The 26,658-nt window shown below is 46.0% G+C and overlaps 1 protein-coding gene and 1 long non-coding RNA gene across 6 annotated transcripts in view; one reads left to right on the forward strand and one right to left on the reverse strand.

Moving 5' to 3' along the window:
• DMAP1 (DNA methyltransferase 1 associated protein 1) overlaps positions 1 to 26,658 on the forward strand; it is a 588,998-nt gene that overhangs the window by 238,226 nt on the left and 324,114 nt on the right. For all 5 annotated transcript variants that reach the window (XM_078663550.1, XM_078663471.1, XM_078663703.1 and 2 more), the window contains exon 9: positions 26,563 to 26,634. In XM_078663550.1, the coding sequence (XP_078519676.1) occupies positions 26,563 to 26,634 (72 nt within the window). The remainder of the gene's footprint in view (positions 1 to 26,562; positions 26,635 to 26,658) is intronic.
• LOC144784870 (uncharacterized) overlaps positions 6,492 to 26,658 on the reverse strand; it is an 80,665-nt gene continuing 60,498 nt past the window's right edge. The window contains exons 3-4 of the long non-coding RNA XR_013601713.1: positions 7,241 to 7,316; positions 6,492 to 6,723 (exon numbers count right to left, since the gene is read on the reverse strand). This is a non-coding gene — a long non-coding RNA (uncharacterized LOC144784870). The remainder of the gene's footprint in view (positions 6,724 to 7,240; positions 7,317 to 26,658) is intronic.

Genomic DNA, 26,658 nt, shown 5'->3' on the forward strand with positions numbered 1-26,658 from the left:
TTGAGCTTGCGAGCATATAGGGGCTTAACGAGAGCTTAACCATCGGGCGATTTGAAGCTGTGCCCGTGAAAAGGAAGCTCAATGCGCCAGCGCATTGATCTAAAAAGCGTGTTCACATGAAAGCCAGGCTTCGGGTTGCACACTTCACTGTAAATCTGCTTCAAAGGTAAATCTGCTTCAAAGGCACAGACGGCACTTCACACGGCTGTGTGCGTCTCAGGACAAACATCGGAAGTTTCACACCTCCGTGTTTGTTTCCTCACATCATGTGTTCCTCGCCTGTCTTTCTTTCGGATGAGAAAGAAAATCTCATGTTTAACCGAACACGTCTGGCCAGGCTCCTTCACGCGCGAAACCCTCCTCCCCTGCCCCCTGCTTGTTTTCCCTCTGGCTTTAATCTAACCTGCTGCATGCCAGTGCAAAGTTCACGCTGGATAAACACTTCTCCCGGCAGTGGCCCCCCTCGAATGCTGACAGCTTAAGAGCTTTGCTGTCACGCCGCCTGCCCCCAGCACGCCCCCTGCCCCTCCAAGCCTTCTAGTCCTTCTCACTAACAAGGAGAGCATTACCACAGCCCGAACCACGAAAATCAAAATGTTTAATGTGTTGTTACTGTTGCTACTATAAACGTGCTTTCCTTTAACTATTTTCAAACAGACATTGGTCACACTGCCAGGATCCCTCAGTATTGCATTCCTCTCACCTCACCTTTGTAGCACGAGTCGAGGACTCATTCCGTAGCACACCCTCCCCCGCACCCTCCCGCCGCACCTAACATCGTCCCAGCGGTCTCATTGGTTCATTCCCTTGTTCTAATTTTTGCGTTTTTTGGAACTTTACTTGTGTTATTTTAAATCCTTTTTTTCGTGCTTCATGACCACTTTAGTTGGCCATTATTTACCGAGACCTTGTAATTCCTGCTTGGTTGCTGACTCCGTGAATAACAAGTCGCCGACTTTGATTCCCCTAACAATTTCTTTGCTGGCAGCAGTCTTTTACTATGTGTGTCTAGTGACCGTGCTTTATTTTATCTGTGGCTTAATCTGCTTGTATCCCTTTAAGCCATCATCGTCCCTATTTTTAACATTTAAAATGTCCATAGGCATGCGTTAAAATTGTTTAGTTATTGAGGGCTGTGTGGGCTCCTAAACTGTAATTCGTAAGACTACATTTGCGAGCTGACCCTTGGAAAACAGCTCAAATAGGACAGCCATTTGAGTAAATATATGCGCAATTACAGTGGCGTTCTGCAGGGAACGTCTGAATCGGAGACAGCAGCATTTCCAGCCCCAGAGATGCATTTTTGAGGGCGGACAGCTGCTCTGATCCCCGGTCAAATGCTCGGCCTCTTTCTCTCCCATTAAGTGGTCTGCTACAAATCCTTCTCTGCCCTGCAAACATGTCTTTCTCCCCCTCACCCTCACAACCCCACACCCTCCCAACCCCACAACCCACACCCTCACAACCCCACACCCTCACGCCCCCTCACCCCCTTTACCCTCATACCCCCTCACCAACCTTCATTCACCCTCACACCCCTTCACCCTCACACCCCCTCACCCTCACACCCCCTCACCCTCACACCCCCTCACCCTCAAAACCCTCTCACCCTCACACCCCCTCACGCTACTACCCCCTCACCCTCACACCCCCTCACGCTACTACCCCCCTCACCCCCCTCACCCTCACCCCCTCACCCTTTCACCCTCACACCCCCTCTCATCCTCACACCCCCTCTCATCCTCACACCCCCTCTCATCCTCAGACACCCTCACTCACCCTCACACACCCTCACCCTCACACCCTCTCACCCTCACACCCCCTCACCCTCACACCCCCTCACCCATCCACACACCCTCACTCACCCTCACACCCCCTCACAACTCTCTCATCCTCACACACCCTCACTCACCCTCACCCTCACACCCCCTCACACCCCCTCACACCCTCACACCCCCTCACACACCCTCATTCTCACTCACCCTCACTCACCCTCACTCACCCTCACACACCCTCACCAGCATAGCATAACAAAACAAAGCATAGATTAACAATACACAGCATAGCATAACAACAAAAAAGCATAGGATAGCAAAACATAGCATAACAAAGCATAGCATAACAAAAGACAACAAAACATAGCGGAACAAAACATAGCATAACATAACAAAACATAGCATAACATAACAAAACATAGCATAACAAAACACAACAAAACTTAGCATAGCAAAACATATAATAGCATAGCATAACATAACAAAACATAGCATACCAAACACAACAAAGCATAGCATAACAAAGCATAACCTAGCAAAACAAAGCATAGCATAATACAACACAACATAGCATAGCAAAGCATAGAATAGCAAAACATAGCATAGCATAACAAAACATAGCATAGCATAACAAAACACAGCATAGCATAGCATAACAAATCAAAAGCATAGGATAGCAAAACATAGCATAGCATAACAAAACATAGGAAAGCAAAATAAAACATAGCATAGCATACAGCACCACTCAGCACCACCACAGCATCACTCAGGGGCACCACAACATCACTATGCGCTACCACAGCATCACTGAACGCCACAGCATCACTCGTTCGCCATCACAACATCACTCAGCGCCACCACAGCATCAATCCATTCAACAACAACTGGTTCAAATATGTTCTCTGAATGTTTCAAGCTTTATTACAAATGTAACAAAAAAAATTTAATATTTCACTTCTGTTATTGGATTTTCGTCACAATAAAATACACTGAACATAATCTTCACAAAAGTTATTTGCAAAAGTGTAAGCTATTGCCATTAGAAATTACAATAACTTTTATTTAAGTATTAATTAATTGGAAAAATTAAAAGCCGTTGTTATTTGTAATATCAATACATGTAAGTCACGTAAATACAACACATATTGCATTACAAATGCTATCGGTGTCACATTTGCGAAAGTTATAACTATTGGCATTGTAAATGACAAAGCTATTAATTTCGCTATTCTCAAAAACAAAACATAAATAAAAAATGTGTCATTTACAATACCAATAGCTCAAACTTTCCTAATGTGAGACCTATTGCATTGCAAATGCTTGTTTAAATACAGGGACCAAGATGGAAACTGACCAAGGATCTAACAAACCTACTGTACAGGTTGCTTCCAGAACCGTTAGCAGAATTGGCGTCCAAAGGTCCATATTATATTTAAAAAGGTCAACCGGGGCCCCATCAGGACCTGGTGCCTTGCCTCCTTTGCTTGCCATTAAGGCAAATTTAATATCAGACTGGGTGAAGTCTAAAGAAACAGGAGTAAATGGGAGTTTAATGCAAGAGCTGTTCAGCCCCAATTGGTTCTGAACTGTGAGTACACTGTCAGTTAATCTGAAAATCTGGAAGAAATGTTCCACCCAAGATGATTCATCGATGGCTATGCCTATTTTATCAGTTTCCCTGAGTCCTGTCAAGAAAGGGGATTTTATTATCTTCCAGAAAGCAATATTGTCTTTCATTTAACAGCTTTTATGAAGTTCAACCCATAATTCCTGTTTAAGTTCAGCTTTCCTACCTTTAATTGTGGAATGATACATTTTTCTAAGTCAAATCATTTCCCCCTTTTCTCTTATTGAGTTTTGAAGGGCAGTTTTTAGATTAAAAAGTGCTTTGGTACAGGCGCTATTAAACCAGCCCTTTGATTTATGCTTATTCCCTTTAGGGATGATGCGTAAAGCTTCCTTGACTGATTTTGTTATGACCGTGAAGTTGTCTAAAATCTCTTGGGGAGAAGAGGTGTCATCCAAGCATATTTGGATGGCATTCATGGAATTCTTCACAACTTCCTTAGTTATCTTAGCCGGATCAACATGGTCCCACTTTAGCGAGTATCCATTTAATCTGTTCAGGACCAAGTTTGCTTCACCGTATGTTCCCATTCGTTTAGTCTTTCCTTGCCCAGAGGGTAAAGAATGTGTAATAGAATTGGGAAAATGATCACTAAAGGCGTTAATGTGAGTTTTGAAGTTCAAAATAATGGATGCAGACTTGCTTGACAGAAAAATGAAATCTATACAAGTAGTAGCTCCTCTACTGTTAAAGGTCGGGGACAATGGTACTATGGGGGCCACTAATTCATTCGCCAGAGCAAGTTCTAAGATAAATATGGTGTCATTTAGACAATTCCCACTCTGAGTATGTGGAAAAGGGGTCAAGTTGTTCATACTCTCATCTTTTATGCCACATGTTGTGGTATCATTGTGGCCACAAGGGGATAGGTTAAAATCACCACCCCAGATGACAGAAACACTTTTCCTATGATGTTTGTTATTAAGTTCCATGAGGATGTAGCGAATCTCCTTTAGAATGGCGATCAGCTGGGTTTTTTGCAAATTTTTATAAAAATTAACTAGGATAACAATATCCAGTTTGTCTATATCAAGAGTGATTATTTGAAAGTTTGCATCCAGTTTCAAGGGAGTAATTTCCCGGATTGAGAGTAGATTGGAGATGTACACCATCAGGCCTCCTTTTGCTCGTCCTGAGAGTGAAGGAGTCGTGGGTGAAAAGTAAGTTTAATAACCAGTTAAATGAATAGATGATACAGCCCACGTCTCTTGAAGGCAGAGAATGCTAAAGTTCCGCGAGAAGGTAAGCCACTCTTCGTAATTGACCTTTGATCGAAGGCCAGCAATGTTCCAAAATACTATACAGAGTGGTAACCCCCTTGGGGTACTTTCCTCGGTGGAACTTAGAAGTGCAGGTACCCCTGCTCTAACTATAGGAGGGTCATTTACTGTAGTACCTGGACTTAAGAGAACGTTATTTTTTGAACCCAGACTCTCTAGTGCGGAGCTGTTACCAAGATTAACTAAAGGAGATAATTGCTCCATCTCTACTAGGGCCATATTAGAATTCGAATGAAGGATATGATAGAGCTAAGACCCTCTCCTCCACCATTTGAGACAAACTAAAGGGATTTCCTAAATAAGACTTGCTTGAACTTTTCTCTGGGCTAAACGTACTTCTTGTTGGGTGAATTGATTGTCATTCCACCGCGTCCAGGGAGGAGAGTGCTTCAAACATGTTTGCTGTTAAGATTGAGCCATTCCCTACTACTCTAGGCTGGGAAGGAGGTTTATAGAAGAAGCCCAGAGGGAGGGAAGAAATGATTGTACTTTGAGAGAAAGATTCCTCCCTGGACTTTAAAAGGAACCGGACCAGTTGCGGTCGGCATAAGTTAATAACAATACAGTCGCCCGGGATGGTCTTTACAGAAGCACCAACCCACCCAGCTCTTCGGACCATCAGGATTTCATTTATTCTTTGGGGCCTAAAGTTCCTAAATTTGAACAGCCAATCGCCACTTTGTTGTGGAGTGTTAGCCATGATTCGGTCTGTCCTTGATTTAATTCCGGGACCCCAGTAAGAATTACTACATATGGGCAGGAGGCCGGAGATAAACTTAAGGTATATGGATTAGGGTTCAACGTTGTCATGTGGGAGTAAGTTGATCTATCTTGCCGGAATCTGCTCTCTGCTCCCTCGTTATTGGATTCCTTTGGTTTTGCGGCCTCAACTGCCCGTGATGTTGGAATGGGCACATGAGACTCTCTTGGCCTCCCACACTCTATCCTGGTTTAAAGGCCGGGATTCCTCCATAAGGGAGGAACTAATACCCTTTGTACCATGGCAGGGCTGGATTTTATCCATAAGATTTCTAATGGTCCCTACCACCTCATTTAATTGTGCTACTTTTTTCTCCAAACGGTCAAATCTGTCATCGAAAAGAAAACTTATCTGGGTCATCATTGAATTAAACTGTGAGTCAAGGATCCCTCTAACAATATTTTTAAAAACTACCTGATTTCGTGTTGCAGACTCCTTTGGGTTGGGATTGGGGATGACTACTTCTTCCCGAGTACTAAGAGGATTTGGATTTACATCTGAATGTGCCATTGCTTGAACAGGGACTCGGGGACTAGGACTGGAATCTCCTGTGTTCCTACAATCCATACCTCCCTTAGCACCCTTCTGTCTAGGTTTTAATATTTTCCCTTTGGCCATTTTAGTTTGTTTCCGGGTTCTCGGTCTAGTCCCTAAGGTCAGCCTGTTTTCGGCATCCCCTTCTTGATTCGTTGTCGCCGAAGGTAGATTAGCCAAAGAGGAATTACTATTGCTACATTGAATGGTAATTCTGGGTGTCAGGGGAATGTTGGTTTCTTCTCTAGTCAATGGGAACTGAGTTGGAGGGATCAAGGGATAGACGCCGTTCTGTGAGCTGATTCTCATAGCTGATAGAAGGGTAAATGTGCCGTCAAGGGAATTCGTTTAAAAAGTGTTTAGTGATTTAAAGCTAACTTGATAGGATTAATTAATAAATCCTGAATAAACTAAATTCATCAACATTAATTGAACCAACCATAAATCAAAAACATAAAACATGAAACACAAACACAAAGGTGTATTGAAAAAAGAATTTATCAAAAGTTCAGTGGTCAAAATTTTGTATACAGAAAATTAAATTGGAGATATTTAGGTTTGTAGGTACAAAGCAAATTAATTGTGAGAAGACTCAACAAAACCTAAATCCACCTATCTAAAATCAATATGAAATAAAACAGAGAATAGATGAGGTGATAGTCGACGTTTCGGTCTCTTAGATGATACTTTGTGAGACCATCTTCAAGACAGAAGTAATGTTTTTACTGTATAAAAGACCAGCGTAATCTGAAAATATAAATATTTACAATTACAAATCCATATTTAATATATACATTATAATAACACCTTTGTGAACTGACAATTTACACTGACTGAAAACAAAACTCTTACAAGACTCTTTACACTAACTGAAAACAAGACTCTTACAAACATAAAAAATTTACACAGATTCAAATGAAATAACTTTACACAAATAGTCTAACTCGACATTTAAAGCAACCCAATATGTGTGATTCTACACATGACAATTTTAGTACCTAAGAAAAAAGGAGGTTAGTTGCAGTCATTAGGACGTTCATATTTATTGAGGTCATTTATTCAGATTTACTTTGCAACATTTCAATGAGATATCTTATCTATTTCAAAATGCACTTTACGCGTTATTTCAGACCGTTATAAAACAAGTCTCATCAACGTTTAACATTTCAAAACAGATGACAATTTATAGTTGCTCATCTCTATATATAGTGCATTTATAGAGTGAATCAATACGAATGTTTTATATTGGAGGTACTTAGTTTACCTTAGTCAGTGAGAAGAGAGCCTTACATGCATCTAGTTGTGCTTTTCAGATCAAGGCGGTTTTTTCTTTGCAGCCCCTAGAGGAACCATACACTAAGTCAGAGACACAGCTAAACAAAGTTCTTAGCCATCGTTATGGACTAGCCTTTACAATTGCCTTGGATCAATATAATAGTTATCTGTCAACCGATGTAGTAGCTGATGACACTGTGTACCTGTCTGTACTGTGCAAAAATTGCAGAATAATTGCTTAAAGCATCCTGTACATGACCAAATATGATAAAATAAGTATTTCTATCTTTATATGCTAAAGCGCATATGGTACTTTCACAATGGTGAAACTGAAAATTTAGCAAGCAGTGGGAGATGTGATGATTTTAGGGATCCTCCCTAACCTATGGAGAGTACCAAACAGATGCCTTGAAAACAAAAAAGCACATCTTATTGAACAATTTAGTTGTGGTCCCATCCTCTTAGGACAAACCCAAACACAGTTATTGGCAAAAAAACATTCCCAACCAAAGGCCCTGCAAAGCATTATGGGATGAGATTAGCAGTGGGCAGTGAATATTATATAGTATACAATATCAAAATAATTCTACAAAGAGCTGCAGTTCAACTGGTGGTTACTAGATGTCCCTAGCAAGTCAAATGCAAATTATTGATGAAAGGGTTTCAATGCTTTGCATTTTACTCGTGAGGGACATCTAGGAACGACCAGTGGAACTGCAGCTTGATGTAAGAATAATTTCAATGCTTTGAAATGCTTTCCTACGAGGGAACGCCCACCCTGCGACAGAACGCCCACATGAAACCTGACGCAGGTTTCATGTGGCGCAGGGCTTTGCAACGCGACGCAACACGTTGTAAATAGGTCGCAGGGATGCGCCACGTTTCCGCGCTATTGCGTGACGCAACGGCAGCGTAAACGTGGCGCAAGTCCAACATAAATCTGCCCCTTTATGTAACTGGCCTGCGGCTGAAAAAACAGACTGCCGCGGTCAGAAAAAAAATGTATTAAGTGTTTCTGACATTAATTCTGGGTATGGTGGGCCATAAATATGTAGGGGGGCAACACCCCAGCGCCCTCAAAGAGGAACCGCCCCTGGTTTTACATTGAGCCCCGCATACTTTTGGGGAACCCTTGGACTCTGTGCATGGTATAACCACCTATTAATAATATCGTATACAGTGGCAGCTTCCTACACACCTAGATTGACTCGGCACGTCATTTCTGGAACAGTTATTGTGGCGCTGCACAGCACCACCTGGTAGAGCATAGGGGTACTGCTCAAATATTTCCACATCCAGTCTTACGGCTGGGAAGTATTAACAAGCATTTGCATTTGCGAGAGTTTAAACTATTGGCATTGTCAATTACAATGCTTTTTATTTATTAGTTTTGCTAATTAATACATAAATAGAAGACATTGTCATTTACAATGCCAATAGCTCAAACTCTTGTGAGCGAAGATGAAGCAAACCAGCAGTAAGTAATGGGTGGAGATCTAAGCCCCCTTTAAGGTAATAAAATGTCTTACAAGCCCCAGGCAAGACCTAAAAAGAGAACAAACAGAAGACTTTGTGCCCCTAGTGATACAGATTACATTTCCAAAAGTGATAAAATTAGAAGAGACTACAAAATCCTCATTGGAAGACGGCTGCGTACCAATATCAAAGTCCATTTTCTGTCAGACTCAAAAATAAGTGTGCTGCTATAGTGCACATGCACACTCGCCGCTCTTCTGCCTTTATCATTTCAAGGTTAAACTGAGTTACCTCATCATATGAAGTCCATTTGCTGTCCCGTGTTCCTCTGTCTAAAGAACTCTGAAGCCCTCATTGTATCACTAAATTTGGTTATGAGAATTCCTGCTATTTATAGCGCTTAGTGGCACACACCCACATCCGCCTTTCTCTACCTCATAGGTTGTGGTTAGTACTTACGTATTTTAAACCACGTTGCTCAAGGGTGGCGCTTCTGTCGAGGTGCTTTACATTATAAAAAACCAAACATCTGCAGCCATACTTCTAAGGATTAATGCTCCCGTGCGTTGCTGACTGCAACAGATAATAAACTAGCCCAATCCTCCCTTGAATAAAACCCAAACTAACAACCTACTAAAAATAGCCCAAATGACAGTCGACATCAAAAATTGTTAATAAACTAAACAATATAAACAATGAAGCGGGAGGCATGGTGCAAGACGTACCCCTAGTACAAGGTAAACTGTATGTTCGAGGCATGTGGGCTGCTAAATTCATATCTATAGCATAGATCGCCGCCTAGTGTTGGGTCCGGATGATTGCACGTTGTTGTCCTGGAAGAGTCTTCGAGGTATCCCGAGATAGGTGGCTCCTCCCCTGGACTACAGTGCGCATGGGCATCGACTCCATCCCCAGATTGTTTTTTTCCGCCATTGGGTTCGGATGTGATTTCGACATCTCCTGTTCGGAATCGATAAAACAACTCTTTAAGGCCAAAAGGCCTTCCTTGCTTCGTCGGTATTGTTCGCGTTCGGTCTCGTGTATATGGAATTCTGAGGAGTTGAGTGACTTTTCGGTCATCGAGGCCCTGTCGACGCAGCAAGACCTTGACGATACGACGATGGAACGGAGTCCGTTCGAGAACTGTCCCGTGTGCGGTTCGAAGTACCCGCACATCGACGTCCATCCTGTGTGCAACAAGTGCCTGTCGCCGGAACACGACGAGGCCAACTGTATGGCCTGTTCGAGATTCAGATCAAAGAAGTCGATCAAGCTTCGGCGCGTGGCGCGCCTCGAGGCCCAGCGATCGGCGCCGGTGGACATCTTCGAAGACCCCGAGGCAGACGAGCAAGAGCTTTACCTGCAAATTTCACCACCATCGACGGAGGTCGAGGCCGTCTACGGAGCAGACGTTGAAGGCCAGGACCTGGATGAATACGTCCAGGAGGTAGGGGACGTCGAAGAAATATATGGGGCCATGGAAGATAGCTCAGAGGAAGAGCTATGCCCCGTTCGTACTCTCACAAAGGCTCAGGTCACGGGATCGCCACACGGCCTTACCCACGACCTTACACCTCGCTCCACGGCCCCGCCTTCCGGCCCGGCTACGGACGATTCAGCGGAGCCGCCATTACCGAAATCGAAACCGAAAGTGAAACCATCGGTGTCGACGAAACCTAAGATGGACGACGCGCCATCGAAACCGAAGACGTCTGCTCCGCCATCGACGCCGTCGCCTTCGGAGGCCTCGAAGCCAAGGAAGGCTGTCGAACAGGCACGGGCGAAGAAGGTCGTCGAGTCTAAGTCAAAGTCGACTGTCGGACCGGCTTCAGGCATCACTACCGCGCCGACTGCCAAAAGGCCCGTCGAGTCGAAGTCGGCAAAGGGCACCGAGCCGAAGTCTGGAGTCCCCGCGCAAAAGGCTAAAGCTGTCGAGCCGAAGAGAGCGGTATCCACGCCTGTGGCCGTGGAAGGCGGCCGAAGCGCAGTTGTCGAAGACGCACCTGCGACTCCGGCGGATCCCCAAAGGTCATCGACGCTCGGGTCTTCCCCTGGAGGTGGCCCGAAATCGTCGGTCGGGTCGACGAAGCCATCCGCTTCGTTTACGAAGCAAGTCTCGGACTCCCTCAAACGGATCAGGGAGAAGGGGTTGACGTCGGAGCCGAAAACGCCCTCGGTACCGAAGTCGTTGGTCCCGCCGAAGAAGACTTCAATGCCGATCCTCTATACTCTACCACCGAAGGTGGCGCCGAAGGCCTTTGCACCTCGATCGGTGCCCAGGGAGTCGGACGGGTCGGGTCAAACTCAACTGACTGGAGGGTTTGGTCGCCGACCTTTATCAGAGGACCAGTCGGAACATTTAATCGACGCCGACACGGGAAAATTAACGCTCTACAAGAGGAAAATTACTTCATAGCCCTTGGAGTCGTTTGTAATCCCTCTGAAGAAGAAAAGGCCGGCGCCAGAGACACCGGAGCTTGTTGAACGCATTACTCCACACCCTAGGAGAAGTCCTACCCCTTCACCCGCTGGCTCAGAGGGTGATGAGGGTGCACAAGAAGAAGAGTATAGTTTTCCTCAGAACACAGACCCCGACGAGCAACAGGACTCGTGGATGGACTCTGGTGATCATGGGGACCAGCAAGCAGTCCATGACCCACAAGTTTATGGTGTAAAAACTTCTCCAACTGATGACTCTGCGGCATTTAATGCCTTGATTGAACGGGCAGCTGCAAACCATAAGGTTGAAATGCATGCAGACCCTGTGGACGTTGACTTTTTGTTCGACACTTTCTCTACTGCCGAAAAAACTGTGAAAACACTTCCAATGCTCAAGGGGGTCCTCAAGCATGCCACAGACATTTTCAAGGAACCCACGAGAGCGAGGGTTGTGAACCCCAGAATAGAGAAGAAATACAGACCGGCACCTGGCGACCCTACTTACATAAGGGGACAGTTGCCTTTGGACTCTTTGGTGGTATCTAATGCCCGCAAGAGGGCGAACTCCCAAACAACGGGTGAATCTCCTCCCCCGGACAAAGAGTCGAAAGTGCTGGGAAGCGGGTGGCAGCACAGGCAGCCAACATCTGGCGCATATCTAACACACAAGCTCTGTTGGCCAGATATGATAGGGCGCACTATGACACCTTAGAGCAGCTCTTACAACACCTTCCAGATCAGTTTAAGGAGGGAGCTGAGATGCTTATTCAGGAGGGCAAGCTCATCTCCAACGCTGCGATTAAATGTGCGCTCGACGTTGCAGATACGGCAGCGCGAGCAATTAACACTAGCGTAATGTTGAGGCGTCAAGCGTGGCTCCGCATCTCAGGGTTCAAGCCAGAGATACAAACAACTATCCTCAACCAGCCAGTTAATCCAGATAGACTATTTGGCCCAGAGGTTGACACCACCCTCGAGAAAATCAAAAAAGATACTGAGACGGCTAAATCCATGGGTGCACTTCAGTCTCAGCAATTCAGAGGGAACACTTTTCGTCGCTCAAGCACTAGAGGTGTTACCAGAGGACACTTGGCGCAGCAGACGCAATTCAACAAAGGTGGGGCGCAGTCCTCGTACCCCAAACAGGGTAGAGGAGGTTACCGTTGAAACAACGCCAAGGGCAGGGGCAGAGGCAACAACCGTTCCCGTTCCTCTGCCGCCAACAAACAGTGACTTCCTGTCACTGCCCCCCGACCATCCAACACCTGTCGGGGGGAGACTCCAACGGTTCCTGCCAGTCTGGACGTCCATCACCACGGACAGGTGGGTAAGGAAACTTATCCAGTACGGTTATTGTTTGGAGTTAACGTCCACTCCTCCCAACATACCCCCAGGCACCGTCCTATGTCAGCAGAGCACTTGCACTTATTGCAGCAGGAGGTTATTGTGATGCTGCAAAAAGGCGCAATAGAGCTCGTGCCACTGGAGGAAGAAGGCACAGGGGTGTACTCCCTGTACTTCTTAATCCCCAAAAAGGACGGCTCACTCAGACCGATCCTGGACCTCAGGCCACTAAACCACTACATTCTTTCAGAACACTTCCACATGTTGACTCTGCAGCAGGTTCTTCCATTGCTAAATCAGGGGGACTTCTTCGCAACCTTGGACCTCGAGGATGCTTATTTTTACATACCGCTCCATCCATCCCACAGGAAGTACCTCAGGTTCACCATCCAAAACAGGCATTACCAGTTCAAGGTCCTGCCCTTTGGAGTGACCACTGCCCCCAGAGTGTTCACCAAGTGTCTGGCGACAGTAGCAGCGCACCTCAGGAGGCAAAACATACACGTCTACCCTTACCTAAACGACTGGCTCGTTCAAGCCAAGTCGGCACAGCAGTGCGCCGCAGACATGTCCCACACCATTCACCTCCTTCACAGTCTGGGGTTCTCATTAAACTATCCAAAGTCGCACCTTCAGCCAGCCCATGTAAGGCAGTATTTGGGCGCAACAATAAATTCTCTGGCTGCTACAGCTCAGCCAAGCCCAGCAAGGATCGACAACATACAGTCGCTCATCCAAAGGTTCAGACCGCAACACTCCCTTCCAGCGAGGGTGTACCTGCAGTTGATAGGCATGACAGCCCCCTGCATCTTCATAGTCCCGCACGCACGGTTGCATATGCGTCCGCTTCAGGAATGCTTGACACGTCAGTGGACTCAGGCTCACGGACAGTTGAGAGACCTAGTGTTGGTGACCGGTCGGGCATACAACTCTCTGCATTGGTGGAACCCACACAACCTTTGCAAGGGACAACCGTTCCAAGAGCCTGTGCCACAGATCATCCTGACGACGGACGCGTCTCTCCAGGGATGGGGAGCTCATGTGCTACACTACATGGTGCAGGGACTATGGACGGCACAACAAAGGAAGATGCACATCAACTACCTAGAAATGATGGCAATCTTCCTGGCACTCAAATCCTTCAAAGTACATCTCTGCAACAAAGTCGTGTTGATCCGGACGGACAACATGACAGCCATGTACTACATCCAAAAGCAGGGAGGAACACACTCTCCACAGTTGTCTCATCTGGCTCAGAGCATGTGGAAGTGGGCCATTCAAAGGAACGTCTTCCTCATGGCGGAACACCTCCCGGGCAAGGACAATCAGATGGCGGATCTGCTCAGCAGGTTCAGCCACCAGATGCACGAGTGGGAGTTACATCCATCAGTACTCCGCCCGTACTTCCAGCAGTGGGGTCATCCAGACATAGACCTGTTTGCCACAAGGGAAACGCAAAATGCCAAAGCTTTGCTGCCAGGTTCCCTCATCCACAGTCGCAGGGCAATGCGATATGGATGAACTGGTCAGGCAAATTTGCGTACGCTTTTCCCCCAGCACCTCTCATTCCGCTGGTGGCAAAAAAGCTAAAGCAACACTCGATGACGCTCATCCTGGTTGCTCCAACTTGGGCACGCCAACCATAGTACACCACGTTTCTAGAACTCTCCGTGGTACCGCATCAAAGACTGCGCCTCACACCCAGGCTCTTGACGCAGAACCATGGCGACATTCAGCATCCAGATCCGCAACAGCTCAATCTGGCGATCTGGCTCCTGAGGTCTTAGAGTTTGGCTACCTTAATTTGCCTCCTGAATGCATGGACATCATCTGGGAGGCAAGAAAGCCCACTACCAGAGCCTGCTATGCAGCAAAATGGAAGCGGTTTGTCATTTACTGTACAGAACACAATATCAACCCGTTAGATGCATCCATTCCTAACATCATCTGCTATTTGTTACATCTTTACAAATGCAATCTAGTATATGCTTCCATTCGGATACACTTATCCGCCATAGCGGCTTATCTTCAAAACAGGCAGCATCTCTGTTTTCAGGGTGCCTGCCATTAAAGCCTTCCTGGAAGGGCTCAAACGGGTCATCCCTCCCAGGACCCCACCAGCTCCTGTATGGAATCTCAATGTGGTCCTCACCAGGTTGATGGGCCCACCTTTTGAGCCTCTACATTCATGTGAGATTCAATTCTTAACATGGAAGGTGGCTTTTCTCATTGCCATCACGTCTCTAAGACGTGTTAGTGAGCTACAGGCGCTCACGCTACAAGAGCCATTTATACAAATTCATTCAAACAGGGTGGTGCTCCGCACTAACCCCAACTTTCTTCCTAAGGTGGTGTCGCAGTTTCATGTCAATCAAACCATTGAACTGCCCGCATTCTTTCCAAACCCAGAAACAGTAGCAGAAAGAATGTTCCATACGCTGGACGTCAAAAGGGCGTTAATGTACTACATTGACAGAACGAAAGATTTTAGAAAGACACAACAGCTCTTTGTTGCCTTCTCAGCCCAGCACAAAGGCAACCCCATTTCCAAAGCAGGAATAGCCAGGTGGATCGTTAAGTGTATTCAGATTTGCTATCCGAAAGCGAAGCGCACTTTAACGATCCCACCCCGGGCACACTCCACACGCAAGTTGGGGGCCTCCATGGCATTCCTGGGTAACATTCCTTTGGAAGACATTTGTAGAGCAGCCACATGGTCTACACCACATACGTTTACCAAACATTACTGTGTAGATGTGCATTCCAAACAGCAGGCAGCTGTAGGACAGGCTGTTCTTAAAACACTTTTTCAGACTTCTGCAGCTGCCGTTAATGGAGGGACTGCTATGTATTCTATGCTATAGATATGAATTTAGCAGCCCACATGCCTCGAACTGAATATGCTACTTACCAGTATGCATCTGTTCTTGGCATGTAGGGCTGCTAACATTCATATCGCCCGCCCTCCTCCCCGGCGCCCGTAGCGGCTGCAGACTTTTCTTGCATTCAATCATTAGCATGGACATCGCTTACGCTATTACACTCCATCTTTGCCACAATGGCTAAAAACAATCTGGGGATGGAGTCGATGCCCATGCGCACTGTAGTCCAGGGGAGGAGCCACCTATCTCGGGATACCTCGAAGACTCTCCCAGGACCACAACGTGCAATCATCCGGACCCAACACTAGGCGGCGATCAATGCTATAGATATGAATGTTAGCAGCCCTACATGCCAAGAACAGATGCATACTGGTAAGTAGCATATTCATTAAATGTAATCCGCTATTGTGCTTAAACTGTACACGGGCAAACAGAAACAGGGCAGGAAACCAATAAAGAAGTAGTCCCCCCCCCAAAGAACAGATTTAGAACTGTAGTGTGATGAGACAGGTCTGAGTCTGTGCTGCATGGGAGGACCGGAAGAGAAAAAGGAGGGACAAAGTGGCAAGCAAGGATTTTTGAAGGACACGGACATAGACAAATGAAAAACAAAAGCAAGCAATGGGTGGAATTGGAACTCCACAAAGCAATTATTACAGGCCGCTAAGCGTCAGCTCAAGCACTGCCCAGGCTCGACCTAAAAAGGTGTGGACTCTGCGGTTAGATGGAGACTCCACCAGGAGGATAGTTACCGAAGTTACAGACATTTTTTAATCGGCCACACTAGAATTGGGGCCTAGAACTCTTCAGCTACTGTCATCTGATTCCAATTGGTGTTTTTAAAGACAGAGAATCAGTGTTTTATTTGAAAGGTATATTTTCACTGCTTTATACAGTGTTCTGATTTGTAGGTTCTTCAACCCACGTTTGATTTGAATTCTTGCCAGAGGTTCATTACCTTCTCACAGTGCCAGTTCTTGCTTTCAGAGTTCTAATCGGAGATCTGTACAGTATTCCTCCACACACTGCTGAGTCATATAAAGCAATTCAAAAAAATTACCTTGATCTGGGATTAAAGAGGCCACCCCTTTTACATAAAGTGAGCTTTGTTCATAAGCCACGTTTATCATCGATATTAGAGGGAAGTTTGTAGTGCAGCACAGTAACAGCATAAAAGAGTAGCAGTCACAGCAGTGAGTTAGGGCCTATAGTAGAGTTTGGTGGACAGGATATCCTGTGCGCTATATTGCAAGTGCCATTGGATATAATGCACTTGTAATGCGGCAGATGGGATATCCGTCATGTTTGTGGCGGATTAACCCATCCGCCGGACTCTAAATCAGACCCTTAGTTAGTAGCCAGCAGGATGTATGCATTATTTTACAACTTTTTGCCTAATGATCCTTTTTTTTGGAGATGCTCCCAACAAAAGCCAATCTTCAGCTAGTCTAATTACTACTGGGAACCTGCTTCTTTGTAGCTACGCATGCAGTACTAAACAAGCTTTGACAAGGCAGACTGCACCGACGTTCCACACATCATCCTGCCATTCTTTCTGCTCTCATTTTTAGGTTTCGACCTGGCCGTAGCACGCAGTGCTCCGCCCAGGTGAAAACGTTTGTTAACAGTATGGATGTTCGTCCCGCCTCTGTTTCCCATTGGCTAGCTCCATAAATGGAGGCTAGCCATTGGAACAGAGATCTGTCCGTCAATTGCGGAGCAGATTCGGGGGCGTTCCGGCCATTTTTACTCATCCTGCCCCTTTGGACACGTCAGTGCGGCGGTGGGCGGGGTTTATTTTTCTGTTCGTCGAGGTTTATTTTCGTCATTCCGCGGCCGACCGCCGCCGGAGGAAGTCCAGGTCCAGGTGAGTGCTTTCCGTGTGTTCCCGCACCCCCCTCCCGCTGTCCGTCTTCCCGTTCCTGCCCCCCCCTGCTGTTCGTGTCCCCGTTCCCGCCCCCCTCCCGCTGTCCGTGTGCCTGCCCGCCCCCCACCTGCTGTCCGTGTGCCTCCCGCTAGATTTTTTTTGTCCCGATGTTGCATGTATTTTACTGTTCGAACAATTGCATGCTATAGTTATTGCTTGGGATGTTTGTGTTTGAAGAGCGAGCTAGAGAAATGGGTTGAAACCTGAATGTTGTAGTGGGAGTTGTGGCCATTTGGGGACTGGTGTGATCGTCGGGCTGCTTTGGTTCCACTAGCGGGTCACATCACAACTGCTATAGTGTGTGAGTTAAAGTCTAGACTTCGATCAGACTGGTACCTTCAGTGGACACATGGGGTGGGGAAGGGTGGGCGGTTCACAGAAGCGTGCAGATCATTGGATCCGCCTCTGGTAAGTAACATGAACTAGCGCATATTGCCATCAAAAGATCCCACTTCTTGAGGGCGCTTCTGTCGCTATTGCATTTTCATTCCGCATTCCAAAATGCTAGGACTTTTACCCCCACATCGAAAAGGTAACATTAAATCTCACCCCATTAACTTTACAGCTGCTGGCCTGGCTTCCAAAGTCCACGTATGACTCGCTGCTCCAGTGTAGGATTTTTCTTTGCATTCTGGGACTCGTAGTCCCGGAGGCTGAGGTCTAACCCACATCGAGGCCAAATTTGGTTTCACAACTTCACTTCACGACCTGGAAGCGGACCTTGGCACACACCATTAGCAGAATAGTATTCTCGATACAGTTGCTCATAGCAAGCGAGGGGTCGCACAACAGCTGTATGTGTGACAGACAGCATGAGTGACATCAGAGCGAGAGTGACATCAGAACGAGAGTGACAGAAGAGTGAGAGTGACTGTATGAGTGCCAGCATGAGTGTGAGTGCCAGCATGAGTGTGAGTGCCAGCATGAGTGTGAGTTGTTGGTTCTGGGATGAAATTAATTAAGGCTTCCTTGAAGGCTCCGTTGTTTGAGGATATTATGTATCGCAAAAGAAATGAGCAGGAAATTATAAGTGAAGGGAAACACATTTCACGGATCTTATCAGTACTAGGAAAGATTCACATTTAGTAAAGTCTTCCATTTTGCCCGTTCTTCTATATTTGAAAACACCAACGATCTCACCCGCTGTCTACACATGAGGGATCCCGAGTGTGTGCATGTGTGACTGCTCCAGTGTGTGCGTGCATGTGACTACTCCAGAGTGTGTGTGTGTGTGACTGCTCCTGGGTGTGTGTGTGACTGCTCCAGGGTGTGTGTGTGTGACTGCTCCAGGGTGTGTGTGTATGTGACTGCTCCTGTGTGTGTGTGTGTGTGTGTGTGTATGTGACTGCTCCAGAGTGTGTGTGTGTGTGTATGTGACTGCTCCAGAGTGTTGTGTGTGTATGTGACTGCTCCAGAGTGTGTGTGTGTGTTCCCGCCCCCCGCTGTTCGTGTCCCCGTTCCCGCCCCCTCGCTGTTCGTGTCCCCGTTCCCGCCCCCTCCCGCTGTCCGTGTGCCTCCCGCTAGGTTGTACCTTTTTTTATTTTGCTTCTTTATTATTTCATTTATCTTAGGAGTTCTTATTCTGTGTTTTGTGTCAGTGAACGCCCTCTTAGGTATTTGCTGGAGCCATTAGAAGGCTAGTTGTAGACATTAGCTATCTGTGTTAATTGCTTGTTAGATGAGGTCTCAGTGAGATATGTTCAAGGGCTGAAAGGTTTAATTTCTTAAGGTGCCTGTAGGTGACATAGTTTCGTGTCACTTCTGCTGGGGCTTTTCAAGTTGCAAAGTTGTTATGTAAAGAGAAGATGTGATGGTCACACCAGATTAAGTTCATGTTTCTTCTTATTGTGATTAATCCCGGCATGCCAAAGATTACGTGTGGGTCAAGCCACATAGAAATTTTCTTGCCACGTCAGTATGGTCATACCAAATGTTCGTTGCCTAAGACAGAGACAGATGTTGCTTATTGTTGGTTCTGGGATGAAATTAATTAAGGCTTCCTTGAAAGCTCCGTTGTTTGAGGATATTATGTATCGCAGAAGAAATGAGCAGGAAATTATAAGTGGAGGGAAACGCATTTCACGGATCTTATCAGTACTAGGAAAGATTCACATTTAGTAAAGTCTTCCATTTTGCCCGTTCTTCTATATTTGAAAACACCAACGATCTCACCCGCTGTCTACACATGAGGGATCCCGAGTGTGTGCGTGTGTGACTGCTCCAGTGTGTGCGTGTGTGACTGCTCCAGTGTGTGCGTGCATGTGACTGCTCCAGAGTGTGTGTGTGTGACTGCTCCTGGGTGTGTGTGTGTGTGTGTGTGTATGTGACTGCTCCAGTGTGTGTGTGTGTGTGTGTATGTGACTGCTCCAGAGTGTGTGTGTGTGTGTGTATGTGACTGCTCCAGAGTGTGTGTGTGTGTGTGTGTATGTGACTGCTCCAGTGTGTGTGTGTGTGTGTGTGTGTGTGTGTGTGTGTGTGTGTGTGTGTGTGTGTGACTGCTCCAGTGGGTGTGTGTATGTGACTGCTCTGGTTGTGTGTGTGTGGGGGGCTCTGGGTGTGTGGGGGGCTCTGGGTGTGTGGGGGGCTCTGGGTGTGTGGGGGGTTCTGGGTGTGTGTGGCTGGCTCTGGGTGTGTGTGGCTGGCTCTGGGTGTGTGTGGCTGGCTCTGGGTGTGTGTGGCTGGCTCTGGGTGTGTGTGGCTGGCTCTGGGTGTGTGTGGGGGGCTCTCGGTGTGTGTGTGGGTGGTAGTAATTGCTGTCTGCTGATCTCGTCCGTAGGGTGCAATAGTTCTCACATTTGCGAGAGATTAAGCTATTGGCAATGTAAATGACAATGCCATTTATTTATCTGTTTTCAAAACCAACACATAAATACAAATTTTGTCATTTACAATGCCAATAGCTCTAACTTCTCCAAAGGTGAAACCGTTGCATTGTAAATGCTTGTTAATACTTGCAAGAGCAAAACCATTTTGGTTGCAGAAAACCTTTTTTAGGCTTATTTAAAGAGAGTGGTGTCTTCAAATCGGCTTAAACCTCCTCTCACACATTTTCACTTTTGTTCTTGTAAGAGAATGTTACTTCAAGGAAGGAACATGTAAATGTTGGCAGTGTGCAAGAGCTGCTTAAAGCATTTTAGAGCGGAGTTAATATCTTCTTCCCAGGGCTAGAGAATGTTTTGGTTGTTGGCTCAGCCCAGCCAGGTTTAGTTCCAAGCCGTTCATTTTTGAGTGTCGTATTGTGCTTTTGTTTTAACCGTAGACTGGCACTTTTCACAATTGTTCTTCCAGGTTAATCTATTGGTAATGTTTTATTAAAGATTATGGGGAAAATGATGTACTCCTCTGTAGCTATTTTATTGCAATACCTGCATTATTACATTACATCATCTCCTTGGGATTACCCACTAATAAATGAGCTTGAAGAGAGTGATGTGAATTTCTTAAGACGTGAAATGTGCTTTATTTGTTTGACAGATCTGTCACTCAGACTCCCCTCTTGCATTCAGAATTCCTCATTATTCCACTGCGGTTGAAATGTCACTACTGGAATAACCATTACTGGCTCACCTGTTATTTCAGCAACACTTATTCTTCAGCTTTTTAAAGTACTAATTTATATATATTAGATAAAGGAAAAATAGTAAAGCAATCGCTAAAAAAGCCAGGAAATGGTAACCAAAAATCTACAAAAATCAACTGGAAAAAATTAAACCCAATGGCTAAGCTAGAGGGAACATACATTTTGGATGTATGACGTTACAACGCATACATTTACATAGCTGTACTTTACATCGTGGTTTTTGCAACGCAAGTCGTTACGACTACTTGCGTTGGAGGGCGCTTGTGAGAAAGTGGCTCTATATATACTGGACCAAAGTAAGGTACAGTGTGTATAGAGTCAACAATCCCCAGAGGTATAACAGATGTTAAAGTCAGGTGTGACCTTACTCTATAAAATGGTAGCTTGGTCGAGCAGTTGGGCAGTACCAGAGGACAGTGTAAAGCATTTGTTGTACACACTCAGTCAGCAAAAGATTTCACACACTCATGGACTGAACTCCAGGCCAATTGTTTTTATATCAAAATATATAGTTGTTTTATTTTTAGAACCAACAGGTATCAAAATATACTTTTCTCAATATGAGTGATCTCAGATAAGTACTTTGCAGAAAGTCAATAGACTTTGTAAACACCATAGGCACAGTGGTTGCAGTAGGCAACACAATTCTAAGCACAGTGTAACATTGAGCTCAATGGGGTTTTCTACATAAATGCAGTTGATTACTTTATACATTACTTTTGTAACTCCAGGACTGGATCTTAGATTCAGTCCTGGGGTCTAAGCTGAAAACAGTTTAGTAAAAACGTTTGGTTATTGCAGTGTTTTTTAAAGAATATAAAGGTATTTTAAAAGTTGTCACAGGTAAAGTAGGTTCTCGTTACTTTTGTAATCCAGGACTGGACTCCTAGGTTCAGTACTGGGGTCTCTACCTAAGACAGGTAAGTAATTACGTTTTAGTAGTTGGTATGATTTTTAAGGAATATTTGTAATTTTCAAAAGTAGAAGAAATTTCACAGAAAAACAGTCATTGGATTCCTATGGAGGAAATTTAGGTTACTAGTAAACACGGTTATGATTACTCTTGCGGTTCAGTACTGGGCTAAAAGGTACAGTACTGGCTTCTCTCATGATCACAGGTGAGTACTTCGAAATTCGTTATTTGGCTGATTTTAGATGAATATTTTAAAGTTTCAAAACTTCACACTTAGAAGATTTTTTCGAGTCAAACCAGTCAATGTTATCCTACGGCAGGAAAGTGAGTCATCGGTTTTCAGGTGAGTACTCGACTGGTGAAGTTAAGGTTCTGGTCTTAGACTCAGGGGTCCCCCAGGGTCAGGTAGGTACACTTGGTACACCCGCATCGGCACAGGGGCGGCCAGGTGCAGAGGTAGTTAGGCCCAATGTTATCCAATGAGAGGCAGGGGACCTTCCGTTGGTGGCTGCTGGCTAGCAGGCCACGTGGCGGTGGAAGCTGGGCTCCTGGTTTACATGCTCAGGGCAAATTGGGAAGGAGGATAGGGTACAGGTTGCACTGCCAGGGGCACTCGGGCGGCTGGGTGCAGGGTGCTTTTGAGCCGACGGCGCTTAATGTTATTCAGTGACGATCTTGAAAAGGGAACAAAGGCTGTAGGCTCTGGGACGGAGGACCTTCTGGAGCGACCAACACTTCGCGAGATAAGTTGGGATCTTGGAGGATAGGTAGGCACCCAGGAGTTGGGCACAGGGGGCCGTGTATCGCCGGGTGTAGGGGTGTCTTTTGAGGTCGGAAATCTTACCTCCCGCTGGTCGGGGTCCTTTGTCCTGATGCTGCAGGCGTCGTCGGGGTCATCGAGGAGGGTCCTTGGACACTGGATTCCAAGTCAGAATCGCCGGGGGGGGGGGGGCGTCCTCAGGGTCTTTATACACTCCAGCACAGGCCAGGCTTGGCGGGTGCAGTGTGTGCAGGGATGGCGGTTCCGGGCTGATGCCATGGCTTGTTACTTGCTTTGAGCAGTACCACTGCTCGTGGGAGACCCAGGTAGTCAGAGTTACAAGGCAGTCAGATCCTTCGGGGTTTTTGAGGTTGCTGACCACTGAAGACGCCAGGGTTTAGCAGGAGCAGGAGCAGGTTCGAGGGTCGATAGGCCGGTAGGGCTGGGGCCAAATCAGTTGGTGTCTTCCTCTTTTTTAGCAGCTGCACGGCAGGTCTTCTTGTTCTTCTTTCTTGTTTCGGAATCTGGATCTGTGGAAATAGGTTCAGGGTGCCCCATAAAAGTAAATTTAGGGGCGTTACAGGTAGGGCAAGGGCAGGGACCAATGGGTCCCTGTCCTGGGGTGGGTAACCCCCTAACCTGCTCCTCTCCTGTGGGTGGAGGGGGGGGGGGGGGCAGAAGCCTAGCTGTGATTGGGCAGGGCTCCTCATCTTCAAGATGGCCGGAGCCCGGGGTTGTGCATCACCTCGCCTCTCCCACCTGAGGGGTGGAGTTGGCAGAGGCTGGCACACCCCCCCGTCTGACGTAGGGTTTCCCGCCAGAGTGGTGGTCGGAACTGGTCCCAGGATGTGCATTGTTGCAGGCCCAGGAGAGCGGGAGCTCTCCACCCAGGGGTCCAGCAACATGTCTGCTGTGTGGCAGCCTCTCAGACAAGACGTGGATTGTAGGTTAGGTATTAGGGGGCATCTCTAAGATGCCCTCTGTGGTGCATTTTACTTTAAATTCCACTCTGGCATCAGTGTGGGTTTAATGTGCTGAGATGTTTGATATGAAACTTGTAAACCTTCAGTGTAGCCATTATGGTGCTGTGGAGTTCGTAATGACAACCTCCCAGCACCATATACTCTTAATGGCATCACTGCACTTACAGTGCCCAGGAATGGCCCTGGGTACTGTAGGGCCACCGGGCTCATGCACCTGTGCCCACACCACTGGCATAGGGCACCCAGCTAGAGGGGTGGCTGATGTATGCCAGGGCAGTGGGTTTGTGGGCATGGCACACAGGGATGTGTGCCATGTCTACTCTTTTAGTTCTGCACCAGGACACTCAGCCTGCAAAGGCAGTGTGTGTGTGCCAGGGTACATGGCCCCTAAGGGTGGCACAATAAGTGCTGCAGCCCTTAGGGGTCTTCTCTGGTCACAATGCCCTGGATACCTAGGGTACCATTTACTAGGGGCTGGCATGTGGCCAGAAATGCCAGTTGGGTTTAAGCTTCAGGATAGTTTTTAGGGAAGGAACACAGGCCCTGGGTACCTGATTGGCAGGGACCCAGGGCACACCAAAGAAAAATGCATCCGGTATCAGGCAAAAAGTGGGGGGGTACTGAAACAGAAACTCACTTTCTCACAGCGCTGGAGTTAGGAGTAGTATAATTTACTATTCCAACTCCAGTCTACGTACAGTAAGGAAGGTGTTGGATAGTAAATTATACTATTCCTTGTCCTAGAGCACCATCCAGCGCAAGCCGTTGTAACGACTTGCTTTATGTTTCCCATTTAGTACTTCTAACTACCTGTGGAAGATCGTATGGCTTGAGTAATGGTCAGTCTCTGTAACAGAGTCTTAGTGATATCTGCACCGGAGCTTAGGAGTTAATTGAACATACAGTCTGATTTGCCTCTTGTCTCCTATGTATGAATGGTCCCCTCGATATTGTGAACCTCACTTGGCTTGTTTGTTTGTGCCCCCGCTTAAGTGATCTTAATACTCAATTACAGGCCTTTTGGGGTGAACGTCACAATCTCAGTGTAGGTATTTGTTACTTGCAGACTCTGGGAGTATAAGCATATGTTGACCTGAGTTTATCATCTAGTACATTATTATGTAGGGAGAAGAGGAAGGGTGCCAGACTACTCCCTAGCCAAACTTTTCACCGTATATTAAAAGATGGTGTGAGTTCTCCGTTGAACTCAAACCCAACTTTGGCAGTTAGATATTTTAGACAGGTGAGCTAGCAGCGTAATTATCGCTTTGGGGCCCCTAATAGGCCAATACATTACCACAGTTGTTGGTGGTTGACTAAATCAGATGCGCAACTTAGATCTATTGGCCACATGTGCAGCTAGCCCTCTTTCGCCTAGGTGTATTTCCTATCAAAGGGTTTAGATTACGTGATTGCTCAACCATCCCTAGGCCTTTCCTAAATCCATATTGGGCACTTGTTATAATCCCATTTTCCAAAGCCTTATTTTTCAATCACTCTAACATGACCCCTCCCCTCCACCCAATAATTTGGCTGAGGTGTCAAGCACTGAAATTGGACGATAAAATGTTGGGTCTTTCCTTGATCCCTTCTTAAATATGGGGATTATTAGTGAATTGGCCATAGATGGGGGTATGTTGCCTGCTCCTGCTGCGTTTAGTACCTTGGTCACCAGGGTGGCTCAAAGATTTACTTCAGACTTATAAGAGTCTCTTGTTAACCTGTCTGAACCCGTGAGCTTCCCCTTTGGGCTTTTATTATTGCCCTTACCACCTCGTCCAAAGTAAAAACCACGGTGGTTGACATGATGGACCCAGCATTTCCAATCCCTTCTTCTGCCTCTTTTGTGTGAGAAAACTGTTCCTAAATTATCCACCCCTTGTGCAGGGTCATTAGAGGATTACAGGTCGGGTCGTCCCTCTTACAGAAAAAACGCGAGTCCCAAATAATATGCAACTCTTTTTTTCTGTTATTTATTGCCTTGTTGTACCGAGTCTTTCTTCCCAGACAGCCTAGGCCTCAAAACTAATAGATTTATGAGTTCCTTTCACGCCTGTGATGTTAAACCAGCCTTTGCTTCCCCTCCTTTTGACCTTAGACCTTATGCTCAGTATTTGACTTCTCAAGTTTGATATGATATATGGGCCTCCGTTGTCTCGTCAGAATTGCATTCGAAGGCCAGCCCTGGCATAAGAGTCCATGTTCCTGGCCACCAGATCCATTTTTATTTTTTTACACAGAGAGATAGATAACAGCTCATTTCATTTTAATGCCATCTATACCTGCACGGGTTATAGTGTCAATTTTGCCTGAATCTGGGACTAGAAGTAAACTAATCCTTAATTGGAGTTATTCTGTCACCATCTGTAGTGAGAAGGTGGTCTGCTACTATTGCAACCTCTCCCTATAAAGGTTGGGGCTGTAGGTGGTAATTTGGCATGCAGGGGTCTACTATTTTTAGATTATATTTTACCAATAGAACATTTAATGCTGAACCATATGCACAGTGTTTGAAGTGACCCTTGTCATTTGCCCTGTTGTCCAAAAGGCCTCACACCCGTTTTGATGAAATGGGGTAGACAGTATAGTTAAACTCCCCAGCCCTTGCTATAAAGTCTGTTTTATTGAAATATGGCACTACATCCAACCAAGATAAAAATGTTAATTAAAAGAAAACTGTGGAAAGTTTTGGTTTCAAAATTAAATCATTTTCTGTGTTTAGTGACATTTTCTGGAATACATATAAAAATGTTACTTACTTTTTAAAAATGTCTAATCATTTGACTCCCAAATTTAATATTTCTTTCATTTACTGTTGAGCATATAGAGTTGTCTCTTCATTAGGCTTGAAAGGAACAGTCTCTGTAGGGCCTTGAGTCAGAATGTGTGCATTTTTCCTGTTCCATGGGTTTTAGTCATTCGCACAGGTTGTTTTTGGATCTCAGTTGCAGTTGCAGTTGCTTGCTTATGTATCCCCTTTATCTATCTCCATTCCATTTTCTTTCAGTCCCTTCCCGAGACTGCAGGCATTAAGTTCCCAGACTTCAAATCTGCTGGTGTCACACTTCGCAGTCAGAGGGTAAGTCCCTTTTAAAAAAAAAAC

The sequence above is a fragment of the Lissotriton helveticus genome, chromosome 1_1 (assembly GCF_964261635.1).
Source record: "Lissotriton helveticus chromosome 1_1, aLisHel1.1, whole genome shotgun sequence".
Taxonomy (NCBI): domain Eukaryota; kingdom Metazoa; phylum Chordata; class Amphibia; order Caudata; family Salamandridae; genus Lissotriton; species Lissotriton helveticus.